Source organism: Rhodnius prolixus, unplaced genomic scaffold (assembly GCF_049639745.1).
Source record: "Rhodnius prolixus isolate KJV_2025 unplaced genomic scaffold, Rpr scaffold_1, whole genome shotgun sequence".
Lineage (NCBI taxonomy): Eukaryota > Metazoa > Arthropoda > Insecta > Hemiptera > Reduviidae > Rhodnius > Rhodnius prolixus.
The window spans coordinates 14,025,662-14,046,656 of record NW_027411581.1 but is presented as its reverse complement, the minus strand read 5'-3'; the positions used below and the strand labels follow the sequence as shown (position 1 = coordinate 14,046,656).

At 34.0% G+C, this 20,995-nt stretch overlaps 1 protein-coding gene across 8 annotated transcripts in view; it reads left to right on the top strand.

The window, feature by feature from the left end:
- bnl (fibroblast growth factor branchless) overlaps positions 1–17,088 on the top strand; it is a 222,095-nt gene extending 205,007 nt beyond the window's left edge. For all 8 annotated transcript variants that reach the window (XM_074130022.1, XM_074130031.1, XM_074130027.1 and 5 more), the window contains one exon: positions 13,918–17,088. In XM_074130022.1, the coding sequence (XP_073986123.1) occupies positions 13,918–14,718 (801 nt within the window). In that variant the 3' untranslated portion in view covers positions 14,719–17,088. The remainder of the gene's footprint in view (positions 1–13,917) is intronic.
- Positions 17,089–20,995: the final 3,907 nt, after the last annotated feature.

Genomic DNA, 20,995 nt, shown 5'->3' with positions numbered 1-20,995 from the left:
CTTAATTGAGAAACCATATGCCTTTTAGTTTGTTGAGCTATTTGGCCTTACAACCACTTCTAAACCAATCTAACCTGTACTCTATGTCCTTATGAAGACATAAGTCAGGCATTTTAATCTAAATAGATAATGATTGGATTAGAAAACAATCTACTTCACACGTTAAAACATCGTGAAACTTATCTAGTATCTTTTAAAGTTACATAAGTTTGCGAAACAATCGCTAAACGTTTTTTTATTTATTTTATTTTTTAATTGCCATTCATAGAGTACAGAGAGATGTAATTAGTTAATGTGGTGGACTTGCCTTCTTGGCGGCTACAGTGATAACTTTTCCTTTGTTTTTTTAATCAAATTGGTCGACAATCTGGAATTGAGCTGGAGTCAAGATTTTGAATCAGAAGATTTCTATGAAGAGGAAGATTATCCTGTGTGGATGATTTAGTTACATGAGAAATTTTAAAATCGTTGCGGGGAGTACCGACGGAGACTGGAAATGGAGCATCCTAAATTTGAGGAATTATTTTAAAATGAAAAAGTTGGATTTTTTGTTTTTAACGAATTTGGTTGAAGATTGGTTGAACTCGATTGGTTGAAGTTGGTAAGTCTCCATATCTGATAGAGTATGCTGTTGTATACCAGTTGTGTTCTGGCAGTAACTTTTATTGTCCGCCTTTCAGTCGCAATAGGAGTTTGTTCCTTCTATGGAGTTGGTTTTTTTAGAAGTTGTGAACATTTTATTGAACCATCCTTAACTGTAATTGATTTACCCCTGTTAGTTTTACGATTCTGCCCTCCCATCCCCTCCAACTATGGTTTTACTCGTTATTATTATTATTTTTTTTTTAATAAAAAATAAATAAAATACCTGTTTACTGGTTTTAGGCCTTGAAAAAGACATCATAGTTTACCACTTATATTGCCTGTTATACTTTAGTATTTTAACTTCGTTCAAAACCATGGAGTCTCAAGTATTTTATTATTAATTAATTTCAATTGGTGATCCAAAATCTAAATTATATATATATATTCATTTAAATTACGGGATAGATAATATAGGAGAGAGTTTTATCTAGGCCCTCAAAAAATCCAAAAACGGTTCTGCTCTTAGCTGAATACATATATCCAGCTAGACTGAGGCTCAAAACAGTTGAGTAAGAGTCCAATGCACTGTTTTTATTATTAAATTAAAATAAAATATGAGCTGTGCAACAGAGAAAGTAAATTATCTGACAGAGAGAGGGAGAAAAGTACTTGGCTAATCAGATGCAGACACTGCCCGCACTGAACTGTACAGGAAGTGAGGAAAGCAGAGCTTAAATGATTAGATTTTTTTGCCTTATCAAAAATCACCTTTAAGATAAATTTAAGATGAAAGATTCAACTGCAGCCAGCCACTTCTGCTACTTCCAATTAGTAAAACCTTTCCAAAAATTAACTCCTAATCATAAATTCTAAGCTGAGGGTTAATTTATTCAACGACATGATAGTACTGTCTGTTATTCATAGGATTTAAAGTTAATTTGGTAGGAAAAATTAACCAACGAACCGCAGTAATATATCAGTAACTGGTCTATGTTCAGATGAATCTGCTGCGCCTTGCATTATGACATAAACAGCATCTCTTCTTTATGCATTAGAACAGAACGTGCGCTGTTACCTGGCAGGCTAGTATATTTAATAGGAAATTTAATCTATGTGTAGTGTTTAATATTAATCATAAAACAGGTGCGCAGATGTCGTGCGGTAGGATATACGTGTAGGTTGCTAATAATGACTACCTGACGTCCAGTCGGCATGAGGAGAGCGCCACGATCCATGCTGCTAGTCTAGGAACTCGGACTATTCTTCCGCTCACATTTCATTCTGGCTTGCTTTTATTAACTAGCTTCCTTTTCTTAATACATAGAAAGGAGAAGATTTAGTGTTGTCTTCCCCAATTGTGTTTGTTTCTACCAAAAATTATATCCACCTTGAAATTCGAGAATTTATGTCGATAAAGGGCGACTTTATTGGACGTTTTGCTACGTTTTTCATTGTATATCTTTTTATTTACTATTTTGGGTAGGTGTATCACATTGGTCTATCATTTTTGCGAGAGACTCTGTTTCATATCTTTATTTTAGGTAATTATGGTGGATCTTGGTGAGACCTCACTACAACGATGCTTTTAAGAAAACTGTTTTATTTTTGTGAAATTTTGAAGTAATTTTATATGTGAAAATGAAAATTAGAGGAAAAATTGTTAGAATTTTGAAAGCATTAAAGAAAAATTGAGCAGTTCAAATCTAATTTTGTTTTTCTTATTTTGTATTATCGTTTATTTAGAGCTTGTTCCACCAATTAATGTCGGTCTGATTGCAAATTATTAGTCATTAGACTAACAGTACTAGCTAATCTGTGCTAGCAACTGGAAGATTTGTAATGCTTATCATTTAAAGTGAAATATTTTAGAAGCCCAGTTGTTCATTATCTGTCATGATGAGATTTCTCTCTGACAGTATACAAGTCATCAGATTTATCAGGAGTACCACTTAATCATCAGCTTCCCTAATAATTAATTACATTCTAAGCGATATACATCTGCTCAGTCCACGATCATCAGCTTGCTCTTTAGACGTTACTTAATTTCCCATTTCGGCTAACAGTTTGGTTAATTGCTTTCTTTCAACTTCCGAAGAGATAAGGCGTTTAAGATGTGCTTAATTTCATCTTTTCTGCTTTTTTCTTATTCTTCTCTGATTTAACTTGCGTTTATTTGCTTTTAGGCCTTCTATCTTTCTGCGATTAATACAAATATTAAACTGAGTGACCGAATTCATTTTTAAAATGTGATTTCTGTTTTTCTATGTGGAATGGTGTTTAGGAGCTCAGGAACGATATTTGACTTGCCAAAGCTGCAAGAAATATGAAGTGACTTTAACATTCAAGAAGAACCTATCTGGAATCATTCAAGACCAACAAGGCAGTGACGATCAACAGCTCTATCCCCCAATTTGGATCTAGGCTGTAGTCTTCAAATATTAGAATGAATCTAGCTGAAACCGAAACTACCAGCAATTATTCCCAGAATTTTGTGAGATAAAATAAATCTATGAAAATGATCTATTGTGGCCTAATTCCAACCGCGAATAGAATGCAAAATGTCGCTATTCAAATAACGAATATGGTCTCTGCATTTGAGACAGCAATATAAAAAATATGAAAATCTACAGAATTCTGGCATCTAAAGTGCAAATATAAAAGTTTGTTTTTTCGCAAAATGTTGCGAATGGTGCTGATTTAATTCTAGAGCCATTTTATGAATCCGATATTCTTGATCAAATAAAATCGATTAATCGGCAGCTTTAAAGTCATGTGTTTTCAAAGACACCCAAATTGAAAACCCAAATTTTTAATGAAGATCAAATGGCTGGAAGTGCAGAAAGCTGGTCTTTGTCTTTTTGTTTTGATTTATCTTTCTTTGAAAGAAAAGTTGGTATAGCTTGGCTAATCTAGAAACTTATTTGATTTGGAATTACAGTAGTAAATAATTAGCACTTTGCTTAAGAATTTAAAAGCAGAATTTTTTGAAATATCGGCTGTCCAACTAGAGATAAAAGACAGAATCTCGCTACAATGTTGTAGAATGATGATATATGGAGGTGACTCAGAGTGTACAGCGGACTGGGCTGCAGTATTTATAATGTGTGTGTTACACGTCAAACGCTTGGTGGCAGGTGATTGCCAGGTGATAACTGAGCCTGTGACAAGTTAGAGATCACCTCCTTTACGCGGGCTACAAATTTGGCTAAACAACCGACTCATTCTGTGCATCTGCTCTCTATATAAGAGGTTATTGCACCCATATTTGTCAACTTCATACAATTACCTCAACTTTGTCTGTATCTTTTTTCTTCCCTTCCGACCCCCTCGCTTTCAAGAGATTCTCGCACTGTCTACACATTTTGCGCATTTAATACTCTAGTTCTTAGATTTGCATAATTATTATATTAATAGATAAAGAGGCTCCTATTTAAACTTAGCCAATATGAAAATCTATTTCGAACTGCAGAATTCATTTATCACTTAATCAAAACAGATAATCGCGATTTCCACTCTTTTTTCGCACATCATCACAACCCTTTTATACACCAGCATTCTTTGTCATGCTGATTCGTCATGTCCCGAGATAGGCGACTGTGTGCCTAGAGAGAATAGTGTAAGTTACTAAGCTTGGGCTGAGTGGACTTGGTTGTGAATTATCTAGGAGCTCATCACAGTTTCGTTAAGCTGGCTGGGATTTTAGCGTAATACTTAACATCCCTAGTGTTTCGAGATTCAGGCAACATGTTATAAATCCCTCATATATCATCACATTTAAAGGGCTTTTTACAATCCTTCATTCAACATTTCTTGTTATGAAAATATTACTTGTCGCGCAAGCTTATGCAATATTAAGAGGTTATTACACTTGACTCTTATGAAAAAGTATTCCTATTAAAAGAATATAATTTTATTAAATGACAAATAAATAAAGGAGTTTTCTTTGTATGCAGTAGATAACAAGCTAAATGCGTTTAGTAAATAAACAATAACTATTGCTACTGCTTTAAGATAAGTTCCCACTATGTACGATAGTCAAAAGTGTTGGCACTGTATTATTCCTAAAGTATAACAAATTGCCACGTAATTAAACATCTGACTAGACTAATTGAATAAAGTTGGCGGGAAATTTGTCAACGTTATTCAGTTGACACCAACACTATGTTAAAAATAATGTTTCTATAGAGTGGTATCGTTTTAATTAGACGTTAAATTAAAATTTTATAAAAATAAAAATTTAAAAGAAGAACTGGTGGACATTGACAAATAAGTTATCTTCGAAAATTTTACTTTTCATCAATGGAATTAAAAAAGATATAATTAGTTAGAGGTGGGGAGGAAAACTACCATCGAGAACAGCTTAATAGCAGATAACAGACGAACGTAAATAAATGATCGGTGTTTATTTTATGCAAATTAGGATCAGCGCTTTCAGATGAGTAGCCGAAAAGGACTGCTTCAGGATTGTTTTATGTCATCAGCATTCATCAATTTCTCCTAACTTCTAGCAATTGGAAGTATTAAAATTGTGTCCAGTTTTTTGTTCTACTTCACAGGAAATACTCGTTTTACGGAAAAGGATTATGGGGAAAAAAAGAAGTAGTTTTTGGCACGAGGGCTACGTGTTTTTGAAAAAGAACAAGAAATTTTTTGGGCCAATAATCTAATGGTGAATTAGCATTTACTCGTATAGCTCGCCAATAGTTCTAGGTGGCCAGAGATTGAACCTAGAACCCGCAGCACATCTAAGCTTAGCGGGTCGCGTTTTTAACGCCTTTACTGATGCGGATGCATGTTTCAAATTATTTTCTTTTTTTCATTTCATGGTAAACATTGCTGATTACATTGTAATATGCAACATTGTAATTAAAGCTATTATTTATTCTGGTACAATGCATATTTACACACATTATAATTGCGTGAAAATAATCGTTTAGAATAAACAAAGAGAGGTAGTATCATATCTTAATATAAATGTCTGATGATACCGTTAATGTTTAAAAAACCGCAGAGATGTAATACAGACGGATGATTGGAGTAGATTTATCTGTCTCACTCACTCATTCTAAATGCTGCCAATTTCGGTCGTATTACAATTCAAAAAAACAATTCTCTAGCATATATTTAAAAAGTTCATTGTACTATTAAAAAATAAAATAATATTTACGTTCATATACACAAATATCATTTATCTGATGGGGAAGATATTTCAATATGAATATCTTAAGTCAGCAATGACAAAAGTAAAGAATTGGAACTTTCGCAATTGGGTCAAGTCAAACTACTGATCACCTTGTGGTTCAAAAACGGTTATCTATTCTTTTATTATTCTTAAATTGTTAACAGTTCAAATAAAATCCAACTTCAAGATTGGGAATTGAACCGAATACAGCAGTACATCTGAGTATTGCAGTAATGAGGCCGCCTTACCACGCACGAAATTGATTTATTGCTAAACTGGTAGTTAACCATATTAAAACTGTCCGGTAGGACAGTTGTATAATGGCTGATCGTCAAAAACTGCACCAAAAAGCGTAATGTTGAACAAAAAACCTAACTTTGACAACTTTTTCTCTATAAAAGTTGAAATTCCCAAATTTTCTTTATAATATAGGGCAAGGCACCTCAAGATTTGAGGTAATTGGCGCCCGGAGCTTTTCTCAGAGCACTGCCGGCCTCCGCAGAGTGTTCACTAATTCACAAACAACACTGTTCATCACCGGACCAGTGAGCTGTACTGTAGCTAGGAATAAAAAATCTAAAAGGCTAGTAGCTGGATTCGAACCAGGGATCTTCGCGTCGGTAGCCAGTGTACGCTATCCTCTGGATTGTTTCATCAACCCCTTCAGAATACTTTAATACAGCAGTATAGACTCGATCTCCTTAAAACCTTTATACTTCCTCTTAACTCTCATAAAAATAAAATGTAATTAAGAACAGGTAAGATATTAAGGCATGCAGTGAATGTGTGTGAACACTCTCTATGGTCCAGATAATACTAAATTGATTTTTTGTTTATTTTTAATTGAAATCTTTATGAAATTTAGCGGCGAGAACAAAAGCGAAGAATGGAAGCCGACGTAAGCCTGATCAGGTGATCTTAAAATAATTACTTAAGTCAATAGGCCGCTTGAAGGGCGTGGCAAACTCATCGCCTCTTGGTATTTTATTAATATCCAATCACAGCTCGTTATAGGAGGTAATTATCTAAAATTGTAATGTTATCGTAAAGACAATCTCTTATACTTTTATTTTAAATAAGATATATACTTTTTTCTTTACTTTAAAATTAAAAAATAAACCACAAAACTCCAACAATGTAATGAAGCAAAAAAGTTTAACCATAAATAGATGGAGTTGAAAATATTTTTATGTGACTGGTCCTGTGCATATTGATGTTCCTTCAGTAGGTGGGCCGCCATTCAACATTTCGGAATAAATTTCAAACTTGTAGTAAATAAGTATGTTAATATGACGTATACGGGGTCTGGTTATGCAAATAATTGAAGACGACTGTAATCTGTGACTGTTGTAAACCAGGATAGCTCAATCCTTTCTGTTTTTAATTCTCTCTTTTTTTTAAACACTACTTGCTCAATTTGGTTGTCTTTAATTCAGTGGCTCCCCCTTCTAATTAGTCAATTATCCAAATTAATTTCACTTTTGTTATTTCCTGTGCTCTTTGTAAGAGAAGGTGTTACGATCGATCGTATTTTCTATTTTTGTTATCCTGCTAGATTAAGTTTAGCCTATTTTTCGACCCTTTATCAACAAAATTTATTGATATCAAATCAAAGTACTATTGTTCAGCTTTCTGCCATTTTTCTTTCAAACATTCTGTCCATGCCATACAAATTTTTTTAATAAAAAGACGCTCAAAACTGAGTATTTACAATAATGGTATCAAAAATTTGATCCGAACTGCTTCCTTTGATTAGAAGTAAGAGAACATTAAAATTTATTAAATAAAGTATGAATAATGTTAATATTGTACAGAGTGTCAAATGCATTAATATGTACACTGGGAACTGTGCATTTCAGTGCAACAACCTCCCAGTTCGAGTTAATTGCAGTTTCCTAATTATTGTTGAGTAGTCGACCCTTCCTTTTACAAACATTCAACGTTCAAACATTTAAAACATCTATGTTATTATATTCTGTCGTTAAAATTTATTAAACAAAAGTTCTTTAAAAATGAGTAATTCCGTTTTACTTAGTTACTTTTAATTTTGGCCAAACTTGAACTATTGTATTTCCTTTTTAAATCGGAGATTATCCTATAAATTGCTACTTTTCATCTTGAGTTTAAGAGTGGGCAATGGGGACCATCCGCACAATTTCTCAGATGGCGAATAAGGGGTTTCGTTATTCTTAATTGAGACCTTTTTTCTTCTCTGCAACTTTCGTTACATCCTGATGTTGCTGAGGGATATATTCACTTTAAAACCCCATCAAAAGCCTGGGCAATTGCTAGAGATCGATAATCTCTCCAAAACTCTCCTAAATTTATTAATTTAGTCGATAATCTTTGGAATATCAGTGGAGGACGCTGAAAAGTGGCGTGTATTGGCTCCAAGGAGTGATTTTGACTTCAACTTATTAACTTTTTGTCATATGGCACTACAGATGAGTCTAAGACTACGGTAGCCTGGCGTTTTAGAGACGAGGCTCCCAAAGCTAAGATGTATTGTGGTATTGGGTTAGATTTCCGGACTAGACCTTGGATTTTATTTAATGGTAAATTAAAGAATTCATTGTAAAGTAGGTTTGCTAGTCGCCTCCGTCCAAGACACCTAATTTGGTAGTTTGACGTAAAGCATGCCTGAAAAAGTAGGCGTTACTTTACTTTACTTTTACCTGCGTAATATTTATTTAGAGAATGCCTAACCAAAATTCCGAATTCGGAAAAAGGATAATGGAAATTCGGGCAAGGATTCACAACAGATTGGTTTCGTATACTTCGTACACGTTTTCGGAATTGAAGACTAATTATATCATTTAGCAATCTTCCGTTCACCCGAATTAAACGATAAGAAGATAACAATAAGATTCTTCAGTTGATGAATTTAAGGAAAAAACTTTCCATGAAATGTGTTTCCTACTAATTAATATTTCCAAAAGTTTGATTTTCTAACTGCTGATGATATCTTACTTTTAGGTCATAGTTTCAAAATTGTGCCTTTTAATTAACTAAATTTGGCACTTAAAATTCCAAGCTTACGTTTTCGTGGCCATTCCCCAGTCTAAGCTATTAACCAACACACTTGTTAATTTTATAAAAGTTAATAACATGGTATAAAGTTGATACACAATCTCCTGCTACTAATGAAGTCATTTCCTAATATAAAATTATTCAAAATTTTACTATATTTATATATATATTTTTTTTGTTTTTTAATGTAGTCTATATTTTCTTTGATCTAACCGGTCGATTAGTTTACATCATTCATTCCGTTTAAAGCAGGATCAAAATTTCAGGTTTTGTTGATTTTTTTGTTGGTATCCTTGCACTTTTATTCCTGTTGCCCACGAATTAGGGAATGCGAATGGTGATTGTTGAATGTAGAAGAGATGAACTGAAAGAATTAACTAGGTAATTAACTTCTGGAGGAAGCTACATTTATTAATTGGGCTAAATACCGAGCTAAGCAGATTTATATAATTACATACTGAAATTTATATAATTATGATGTAATAAATGAATATTTGAAAAATGAAGCAAGAACAGATTTAGCTTTAGTTGTCGATTATTGAATTCTGGAGATTCAAGTTGTAGGTTGCCTTACGTGATTCTTGAAGGAATTTAAGCGCTTTGAATGAGAGTTTTATGAGCTTTGAATGTGTGAGAGAGAGAGAGAGTCTAATTTGGCATCACTTATTTGAGGCAGCTCACCTTGTCTAGACTTCGTTCCACATTGAATGCTTTTTGATCCAATCTTTTGCGATGTGTCTGGGAGAAATTTTGTTTTGGACACCCATTTCTGTCTTCTTTACTTCCATCTTCCATCTCCAACTTCTTCTTCTATTCAGCTATAACATAGTACATATGGTCATACGATAAACAATTTGATCGCCACCCTCATTCCGATTGATTTCCGCTGTAGAAGGTACGTTCCTTGTATTTTTTTACGAAAGCAAGCACTTTTAATGTTCTATCTTTCGTTGCTCATTCCAAGTCCTCATTATCTTTCTAGACTCCTTAATGGTTACTAATTTCTTATATCTCTAATCTTTTATTGGAAAGATATATAAAAAAGAAAAAATTGAATAGCATCAGTTGGATTCCATTAGACTCAGCGGGTTCAAAGGATAGTTTATCTCCGGCAGATTCGGCACTCCTCCACTTATGAGTAATCTTTATCTTCCTCTCATTTGTCCTGACAATTACTTTTTCTGACTTTTCAAGATCTCTTGTTAGAGATTTTTTTCAACATCACAATTTTTTTACCTCTTCTTCTACTTAGTAAAAATTATATCCATAGACTATTTAACCAGCAATATCTTGAACATCCTGTAAGGTTGGCGTGTCTCCTCCTAACAGATGTGGTCAACTCATATCTTTGCCATATATGTATATGCTCCTACAATGGACCGACCAATTTATGTTTGTTTTTCTTTAATGATTAACCGAAATAGAACCGTTAAAACCATTTAATGATTGAGAGAGGATAATCCATCTAGGAGGGGCATGAAGAATGAACAAAAAATAAAGAGTCGGAAAGGGATATACTTACCAGGGTTCAAGGTTTAGTAGGATGAATAAAGAGAGGAAGTATTAGGTGTTTTGAGTATATTGAAATAGTAGACGACCAATCCGGAATCATAAGAGCATGTTGAATGCCCTCTCTGGAAGGATTAGAAGGTGAGAAAGACTTAGGAGGCCGATTTGGCAGAGCCGGATTTGAGAACTCTCGAAATGAGAAGGTGAAGAAGTATTTCCGCTGTAAAAGAAGAGTGGAAATGATTGGTTAAGAAAGCCTAAGCCCATCGTTGGCGATGTAGCCATTAGAAGAAGTGACTTGTTAGCTAAATAAGACCCCTGCAATTGGTCATTTGTAGCCTAAATGTAGATTCTTCTGCGCAATGAACGAAAGTTAAAGTCAAAATGTGTTTTGTTTGGATTAGCCATTTGAACATTCTTAAAATAGCGTCTTTTAAGGTAAAAACTTCCCATAATTGTTCTTTTATGCTAATGAAAGAAAGATTTTGGCAGCAAATATAATATATAGATCGGAGACCAACCTGGGACTTCTAATTATCTAATAACTTTTGCTCACAGAATTAACCTTCCAAAAAAGTCAAAACGAACTGTCTGTATGTCACAGCCTCCTAGTCCGCGACAGCATTACCCTCAACAGTCGGCAGGAACTTTTCGTTGAATTTGCATATAAACATTAGTTTCCTGCGGTGTAGAAATAGAAATAGAAATAGAAAAGAAATTTATTATTCTGGGACAATTGTCCCCTAAGAATAAATACAGGAACAAGTAGAGGCCTTAACAGTTTGGCCTGTGATTATACAGAAATTAAATAAATAAATAAGTATTTACAAAAGTGAAAATATAATAAGTGAAAATTAAAAAATAAAACAGCAGAAATTAAGTAAATAAATTAAAACAATTAGAATTTTGGAGGAAGCTGAATAGAAAGTAGATAACTGAATAGACGGGATTTAAAGATGGATAGGGTAGGAGCATGGCGGACAGATGAAGGCAAGGAGTTCCAGAGAGAGGTAGCACGTATTAGGAAGGACTTGTCAAAGGATGAGGTACGGTGAGAGGGAATATAGAGATCAGATGAGCGAGATCTAGTGTTACGGGAATGGATGGAGGATTTAAACTTAAGGAGTTGAAAAATATAGGAAGGCCTTTGAGACTGGATGACTTGAAAAAGGAAAGAAGCCAAAAAATATTGGCGGCGATAGACAGGAAAAAGCCACTTCAACTCATCGTAGCAGTGCGAAATGCGAGAGTCTCTGGAAATGCTGAAAATAAATCTTATGAAGCAGTTCATGAGGCGCTTAAGCTTAGCTTTAATATCACCAGAAAGACCGCCATACACTAAACAACCATAGTCGAAATGGGGGAATATAAGAGAGGAAACTAGGAGTTGCCGGGTCTTAATTGGAAAAAGGTGACGGGAACTATTAAACTGCTTAAGGATATGGATGGAACGACGAGAGATTTGGGAAACATGGTTTTTCCAGGATAGGTTTTGATCGAAAGTGATACCAAGGTTTTTCACAGAGGAACAATATTTTATTGGGGTATTGTAAAGGAAAAGATTAGGAAGAGGAGCCAATGATTTAAGGAGTGGGTTGGAGCCAATAACTATAGCTTTGGTCTTTTCTACATTCAGGGTAAGCTTATTGTTCGTGGCCCATGCTGAGATATTATTGAGGTCTTCTTGAAGTACTTGCGGTAATCCTACCATTAACAGATCTTCTGTGCGAAAAGAAAAAAAATGTTCTAAAATAAAACACATTTGAATATAGGCAACAGCTAGCAAACAGAAATCATCTACAAACGTACGCATTTTAATACTTTGCCTTGTCCACTTCAATAGAACGTGGTAACTTATGATATAAAGTTATTATGTTACGCAAATTCATGCTGTTTGTCCATGGTGATTTCTTGTTCAAGCCTATCAACTGTGTGAATAAAAAAGATATTTTTCATGGCGGCACCCTTTTGATTGTGGCAACCTGTCAGCAGCCTTGCGGACCTGCGCGCCGCCAAAAGTGGCCTTTTTTTAGCTTTAATATTATTCAGCGCTTTATCTTAATTTAATTTTTGGTAGGTTGAGGTTTTAATTTGTTTATTTCTATTTAATTTGATTCCTTTCATGTTATTTTACTCCACAATAATGGTTAACCATTGGTTTGAATGGAAGGAAAGGTTTCTCAGTTTCAGAACGTTCTCTCCAAAAATTGTATAATTCAAATATTACACATCTATTTTGATTCATCTGGGATTTGAGGTGGTGCTAAGGGATCCATTTCCCTGGCATCAGTATAATAGATAATAGGAGTATAATAGATTTCTTTTATAATAAAAATCAGTGTTTTTATTTTCGATTCTTATAAATAGGAATACTTTTTTTCATCCTGCTGTTAAAATTAATCTAATTACAGATATTTTTGGTGAAAACTTAAAGCAAGTAAAGCAAAAATTCTGGACGACAACAATACTACTTAATATGAGAAAGTAAAAAATGAATGACTTCCACAATTTAAGTCGAATGAAGCCGCAAAACCTTCTCTCAAATCATTATTAAACTATAGTGAACGCCTTAACCAATTATTATTCTTATTATTTATAGTTTGCATAAATAATAATTCAAAAACCTAGGGATTCCTTGTTGATAGATGTTTTGTTAAAAATAATTAAATAATGTGACTGAATTTCTCTAGCTAAATAAAGTAAGCAGCAGTCTACAACTTCTCTCGCTTGATATTAAAACTAAATGTTTAGTGTTTGCAATTGTTTGAAAAATGGTTACATTATTGCACGGCTGTAGGGAAAAAAAGAAGTTTATTGGACTCTACCTACATGAAGAGACATTTCTTCATCTCAAATATTGTAGTTTGAATATAGACACAGTGTATTTCTAGACATTGGACACCATCCAAATGAGCGTCCATTCAATTTGCCTATAATTGTGCTTAGCTCTCTTTTAAAGTGCAAATATTTTATCATTATTAATACTTACATTTTTTTTCCATTCAATTAATAATTTTTCTTAAAAAAACTTCACAATTTTCCGAAAAATAAATCTGGTGTGAAAGAAATAACATGCTTCCTTTTGTTTTTTAACTGCAATTATCAATTTTGACTGCAGACTTTGAATGATTTAACAAAGTTTTGCTAGAAAAAAACAAAAAGAAAGCTTTAACTTATCTCTTTCCTGGATACCGATAAACAATAATCTTTTATTGATTTAATAAGTTGGAGGTGAAAAGTTCCAGAATAAAGAGGATTGAATTATGCTAGGAACTGTAAGGAGTGAGGAGAAACACAGAATGAGTGTTAGTGAGAGAGAAGGAGAGAGATGAACTTATCTGAAACACTTTTTTACAATAACTTCAGGAATTCCAAGACGGGTATTTCAATGAAAACATAAAACTTGCGTTTGCGCGATTGTAATGAATGCAGTTGATTATGTCATACTTATCAATCAATGTTGTTTGTTAATTATTTATCAGTTATGCTAGTGATTTAATTGAGTACTATCAACCCTAAACTAGCTAAACAAATCTAGGCCTAAACATATTATAGATTTTTTTTTCCGAATCAATAAATTAATTGTTTATTCTCTTCTTTTTCTGTTACAGAGGGAATTCACTGATGAATGTGTCTTCAACGAGATGATTGAAGAACATCATTATAATACGTATTCATCAGCCAAATACTCAAACACTAGGCGTACATTGTACCTGGCCATGAATAAACGAGGCCAACCGAGGAGGGTACTAATTAGAAGTGGTAGTCCTCTTGGTAAACTATCCACATATACTAGAGTATTAACACAGTCTGTAGAGCCGAGTGAAATTGAAGCGACCAAACATGGTAAGACTGTATGCTTACCAGCGACTAGCGATCGACCCGAACGACCTAGGTGTCGAATGCGTCAAAGAAGGCCACGACGAAGAAAGAAGAAACGACCTTGTTTGAATAAAGATGGTGAACAACGGTGCCATCATGAGAGTAGCGGTGGTGGCGCCGGCACGGGTGGAGCAGGCGGAGAGGGAGGAAGTAGAACAGCTGGTGATGATCAACAACAACAGCACCAGCACCAGCAGCAACAACATCATCATCGTAGGATACCACCACTTCGGCGGAAGTGTGAAGAAGGTGATGAGGAATGTATATTAAGGCGGATATTAATCGGCCGCAAAAGGAAATCCAGACTAGAGGGGCCATCAGGCGGGGGTAGAAATGGAGGAGGCGTTAGAGTTAGGCATAGAAAACATAGAACCGCTGTTAGGCTTAAAGAAGACGAAGAACACCAACATGTAGACGAACATATGGAAGAAGGTGAAGATGATGAAGAAGACGTTACCATGACAACAGAAGATGAAATGATCTTAGACGATCAATCAGACCTTTTCCTATATCATAACGAAAACTATTAAATTAAAACACATAATTTTTCACTCAAAAAGAATTTCTTAATTTTTTTTTTTAATTGCGAAAATCATCTCGAGAGTGATATTATTTATATACTCATAAATTTAAGTTTAAGGTCGAGTATTTTGTAAAAATAAAAAAAAATTAAATGTATTGTATTTTTTAAGAATTGTCACGAGTTAAGAATTGTTTTTTATCGCGAGTAAAATATACGTGACCGAGCAATTTATTTTCCTATAGGCTTAGGTTATTATTAAATACACTCGGGTACTGATACAAATTTGAACACCCTTCAGATATTGTCTTAGAAAGAGACTATAACGGAAACAGTGCGCTGATTTTTTTCCTCTGGCCTTCTCGAAAACCTTTTGCGTACGCCTGATGACTGAAGATGTGGTAGTCTGTTTTCTTCGGGACTCGTCTGAAAATAAGGGAATTTCCACCTTGCTTCTTTTTCATAAGGGATCCTAACTGGAGCTCACTGTGACGGTTGATGGGAATCAGGGGCGGCTTAACCTATAGTGCAGGGTGTGCAATGCACACGGGCGCCGCCGTCTCAGGGGGCGCCGCGGCGCTCCCTGAGACAGCTAAGAGCATCGTCTTGGACCATCATGGTACAACAATGATATGACAGAAGCGGCCAGCCAGCGCGGTAGCGGCAGTTATCAAACGCGATAACTTAGTTAATAGTTATAGCCGTGGGGGGGGGGGGGGTCAGGCCTAGGGGGCGCCAGGGTTTCATTGCACACGGGCGCTACACGAGCTAGAGCCGCCCCTGATGGGAATGTGTTGAAGTAGTAGGGAACAGATTAACTTCACAAGCATGTTGTTCCATTGGCAAGTCTCAAAAATCTCTTTCATGTGTCCGTTTGTCATCGCAGCAGTAGAACACAAAACGCTGGTGCGGCTTTCGGTACAACAATCTAAAACTAGCCACGAATTGACTTTGTGGCCAATCCGAACACAGTATTCCTTGCCGCTTTCCCGTTGTAAATTTTCCAAGTGGGTATAAAATAAGCTTTAAACAATATTTTTAGCTTCATACAGTGGTAATGGGTATAGTGCCAGAACTTTTAGCTAGCCTGACTGCTTCTTCATTCATTACCTGGTACATTCCACATCCTGGAATCCAATGTAAAACAACCTCTGAACCATATTCTGTAAGACCTATAATAAAACCTCCGCTTTTCGAAACAATATCTACTTTGCCTACATTAGAAGGTTATAGACGCAACTAAGGCATGTGTATTTACGAAGTATACAATTTTGTTGGAAGTAGATTGCGAATTTAGGTAATGAGACCTAGAAATGTCTGGAGATTACTCCGACTCACCATTTGCTTGCTCTCCTCTGGCTGATCCATTTTGTGGACACCTAAAATCTTGGCATATCGCTCAGAATTGCTCATATCCTCCGTGTGACTTGCCTTGGAATGGATGAGAACCTCTATTTAGCGCCCCTACAGTTACAACATTGAATGTTACAACTTTAAAGTATCAAATTATTCTATCAAAGTACCCGATTGTTTAAAACAATTAATGCACTGATTACTTTGTATATATAAATATAAATATATTTAATGTTTCCGTTTCCAAAATGTAAGATTTAGATTAGGTACATCTTTTTTAATTATCATTATTATTAATTTAGGAAAGAGCTTTCGCTACAATTTACATATTTCCAAATTAAGAAGAGCTAATAAAGAAACGAAAAAATCGAATTACGATGTAAGAAATCAAAATGAAAGTGGATAATTTTGTTTTCCTCCCAACTTCTTCGTTTTTCTTTTTTTTTTTGTGAATTAGTTTATAGTTTTTTTGTTTTGTAAAAAAATCTCGTTAGCGCTATTTTTCTTTTTTTAAACTGTATTTAACTTTATATATGTATATGAATGAACTGAATTATTTCTTTTTATTAATAAAAAAGAATTGTGAAATTTATTAATTGTAAATTAGTAACAATTTACTTAGTACTGACTCCTGTAGTATTCTTATATATATATATTTATGGATATTGTAATTGATGCCATGGTAGTTGTTTTTATTAGATTTCGAGTATTAGGGTTATCCTTCATATTATTTATTTGTTGTGAATAAATATCTTGAACAATCATCTTAAAGTACTTCTTCTTTGAAAAAATTAAAATTTAAAATCAATTATTTAAAAACAGACTATTATGAAGTTAGCCCTGATACGTTTAGTCATATAAACAGTTACCAAACTACAAATCAAATAATGTAAAAGATTGAAAAGAAAAAATACTTAGTTTTGTTTAGAAAACAACCGTTTTTAATTCTTGAAACTGTAAGAGCACCATATATTTTGTTTTGTTTATTGAACTTTCAGGAACCTCATACTATCTACAATACAACAGATTTCCATTAAAGAGAAAAAAAGTAAAACAAAATTGAAAATAACAGTGGTTGTTTATGAACCCTCTCTCCCATTTATTATGTTTGCAGATGGTGCAGGTAAGTTGATTGGCACGTAGAAGTTCGTATCATCCAAAAATAAAAAATAAATCAATCAATAAATTTATGAAATGAAAATATCTGCAAGAAACTGATTTGGTTTTAGCTAAATTGTCCAGTGTCCAGGAAAAGATGTTCCGCACTAATCATGCAAACCCAAGTCTAGCACTGCGGACCTAACCATGCCTTATCATGTATGGTCATCAACCTGACAACCACACAGGATGGAAAGGGAACATCTCAGAAAGAATGGAAATAAATATACAGAAAGTCATTCACAAAAAAAATTAGTAACAATCAAATTAACGAGGGCGAGATATAAAATATAAGCATTCTATAATCGATCAGCGATTTTATTGTAAAAGAAGCGGCCTTCACCAAAATAGAATAACATCTTCCAGATTAATTAATAATGTATTCTAAAATCAATTTTAGATATGAGTTCCCTGCAATTACTCAACTTTTTGGATGGTCATAGCTCCACAAATTGCGCCACATATTCCCTTTAACATCTGATATTTTCACTGTAAACTTATAATGAATGTTTTGGAACTCGAAAGACATAATAATTCTGTTTTTTCAGGTAACTATTTATAGACTTTACATAAACGAAATTCTAGGATAGTAGATAAATTTGAATTTTGGAAAACATTTTTCAAAATAAGTAATAAATACGTAGGAAATAAAATAGAGTAAAATGTTAATTCCAACACTCCTAAACTGTTGCATTTATTTAAAATCTTAAGTTGCCAGTATCAATTACCTAAGTTAAGAAAGAATGTGTAAAAGAAGAGGTCAACGACCAATCAGAAATTTTCTGAAGAAGTAATTTCAGTGAAACGGAAGAGAGACAACAGGTCGCAGTCATTTTCAAGGACAAGCTATTTGCACATCGGGTTCTTAGATAGATTTATTTATTTATACTTTTTTTAAAATACATAAGTACATCGTGTGATCTGTAAAGTAAAAAAAAAAAAAAAGTAAAGTAATCGCCTTTCTTGCAGGCGGGCCTTAACGTCCAACTACCAATTAGGTGTCGTGGACGAGGACGGAAGCATTATTGTTGACATTTTTACTAAAAATGGAACAAGTCACTACACGCGGATTCGAATCCGGGATCACCCTCTTACACTACTCCCACCGCTTCGTGCAATCTGAGGATATTTGTCAGGCTTCAAGAAATCTTTAGATTGCCCAGTCCTATTCGCCATTGATAGTTTTAATTCATTACCTGCCAGTAAGAAAACTTAAGGTATCTAATCTGTTCTGCGAGATACCGCTTATATTGTTACAATTTCATTTTAACTTCATCTGTGTCAGTGGACGAATTTAAACTGTTTATGAACTGGAGCTATCCCAACCTATTATAAACCCAAGCTTTTACTAAATCGTTGAAGAATAAAGAACATTTGGAAAGGCTGACTCCAGAGCAAATTCAGTGACGAAAGTAAACTCGCTGAAACCTATTGAAAAAATACCATAGGATTGTTTTTTTCGATCATGTTCTCTCCCATTACCATGATCTTCGTTGCTATTAATCTATTATATCGTCCAAGATTTGTTGTTGACACTGTTGGAGGTATTCTCACGCCATCATCTTTCGAATCGTACAAAGAAGGCAAAACGGTTCAAGAGCTATACTCCTGATCATTAAGAAATGGTCACATTTACTAGTAGTTTGTCTGAAGATGGCAATAGAAGGATGTGAATAGGAAGTATAGTCAGAATCCTTGCACAGAGATTTGATTCTTATATCGTTCTCTGCCTTGCACTTTCATGATCTTGATCATGACAACCTGTACAATGTCCATCTCCACCTTACTTAAATATAGGTGGCAGATTCCTCAAGCTGCATAAGGTCTTTCCCTCCTTCTCTTTGGCCATTGCATAATTCCATAATGCAATGGCCAAAACTCATTATGATCTCTGCTCGTTACCACTTACGGTTTATAAAATGCATTAAAATTTAATTAATATGAAAAAAGGTGGTTCTCTTTCTTTAAGGCGATTCTCCTCCAGTAATAATAATTTCCCTTTTGCATGGTAAAAAGTTCATTTCACTTAATTGTGATTGTAAACCGCAAATTATTATTGGCATTCCTTTAATCTTTTTACACCATGTTTAGTACTTTCTACATCGCCCATTTGCGGCTCCATCAAATTAGTATTATCTTTGCTGGAGAAAATTGATGTATTATTTAGACTTTATTTATTGGGAGAGATCGACCTGGTATGCAGATGTTTAACAAATAGAATTTGAAAAATACACTTTGCCTTCCTTTTTTAAATAAATACATCACAGATTACTAAGTACTTTTTCCGCACTATTCGTCAATTGCCCATTTTGCTCTGGACCTGTATTGAACAATGTGGGTGCCATGCTTAATAATAAAGTTCTCAGACTTATGAGTTAGGTTGATCTTGTACGTATATGCTTTTTTATTCATCTAACTACACTAATTAAAAAAGACAAAAATATCAGTTGATTAATAGACTTATCAACTTCTTAATTTTGTAGTTTTATTTCTTTGAAATAAATGAATTGCCAATTTCAAAGGTTTTCTACACAAAAAAGAGGATCTGCCAATTTTTCCCCAATATTCCGGGGTAACTATCTTCCGTGAAGATAGAAAGAGAGCTTTCCTTTTTTTCAGTTTAAATGGTGTTGCAAGAGTTTTTGTTGTTTTGAATGCATTAAACTGTATTTTATTTTCCTCAACCTGTTAACAATTTTCATACACATTTTTATTTTTATAAGAATGACATTTTATTTGTATACAATGAAAATTCATTTAACAATTTTCAATAAACTGTTAGAAGACAAAATAAAAAAGATTATTTAGAATTTATTTTGTCTTATATCTAGTACACTAGATTAACTTTTTACTTGGTGTGCATGTTTGTACAGGCTTATATTACCAAAACTGTAAAGATTAAATTAATAACAAACAAACATTGTATAACATCATGTTATTATGATTGCATTATACAAGAGATACAACTAAATCCAACAAAGAAATTCAATTTTTTGAATCAGCATTAATTGGATCAAAAAATTAAATAGTAGAACGAGATGTCATTTTTCTTGCTTAATGCTTCCTGGACAGAGCTTAACAAAAGTAATTTCTATCGAATATTAAGTTTAGGAAGTTAGTAAAGGACTAGTGAAAAGTCACAGAGTTTGATAAACTCTTCAGAAAAGAACGGAACTTAAAGCCTGCGAAATAGAGCAACTACAAAAATGTGGCTTTTTCGAAAAGATAGCATCTTTTGCTACCACAGCAGACTGAGTCTCAGACTGAAAAATTAAACAAAAAATCCTATGATTTCCAGGAGCAGAAAGAAGCATATTTATTGAAATGTTTTGGATCCTAAGGTGTTCTTTGGCAAAGGGACCGACACTCTTAAGAAGAAAATTTCAGAACATTAGATGCTTGAGTTAAGCTTTTGCAGAAAGAAGCGCGATTAGATAAAAAAAAAAAAAAGTAAGGAAAGTAGAGAATATAGAATTCATAGAAATGGATTAAATAAGCTACTATTTGTGTCTATAATCCACAGATATGTCGTTAAAAAAGCCAGTTGAAGACGGGCCAAAAAGATGTTCAAGTTAACTTCAATTTTATGAAAAGATAGTACCGAAATCACAGCATCTAGTAGAGCATCTAAATGTCTCTTCAACTGAGAAAATGAAAGTGCTAAGCTTTACAATTCCCCAGATTCATAGAAGAATCTGAGAAAAAAATCCTCAGCAAAAATGCACATATCTAGTGAAGTAACTCTTCATGAGTTTGAAATTTAAACTATAATACTT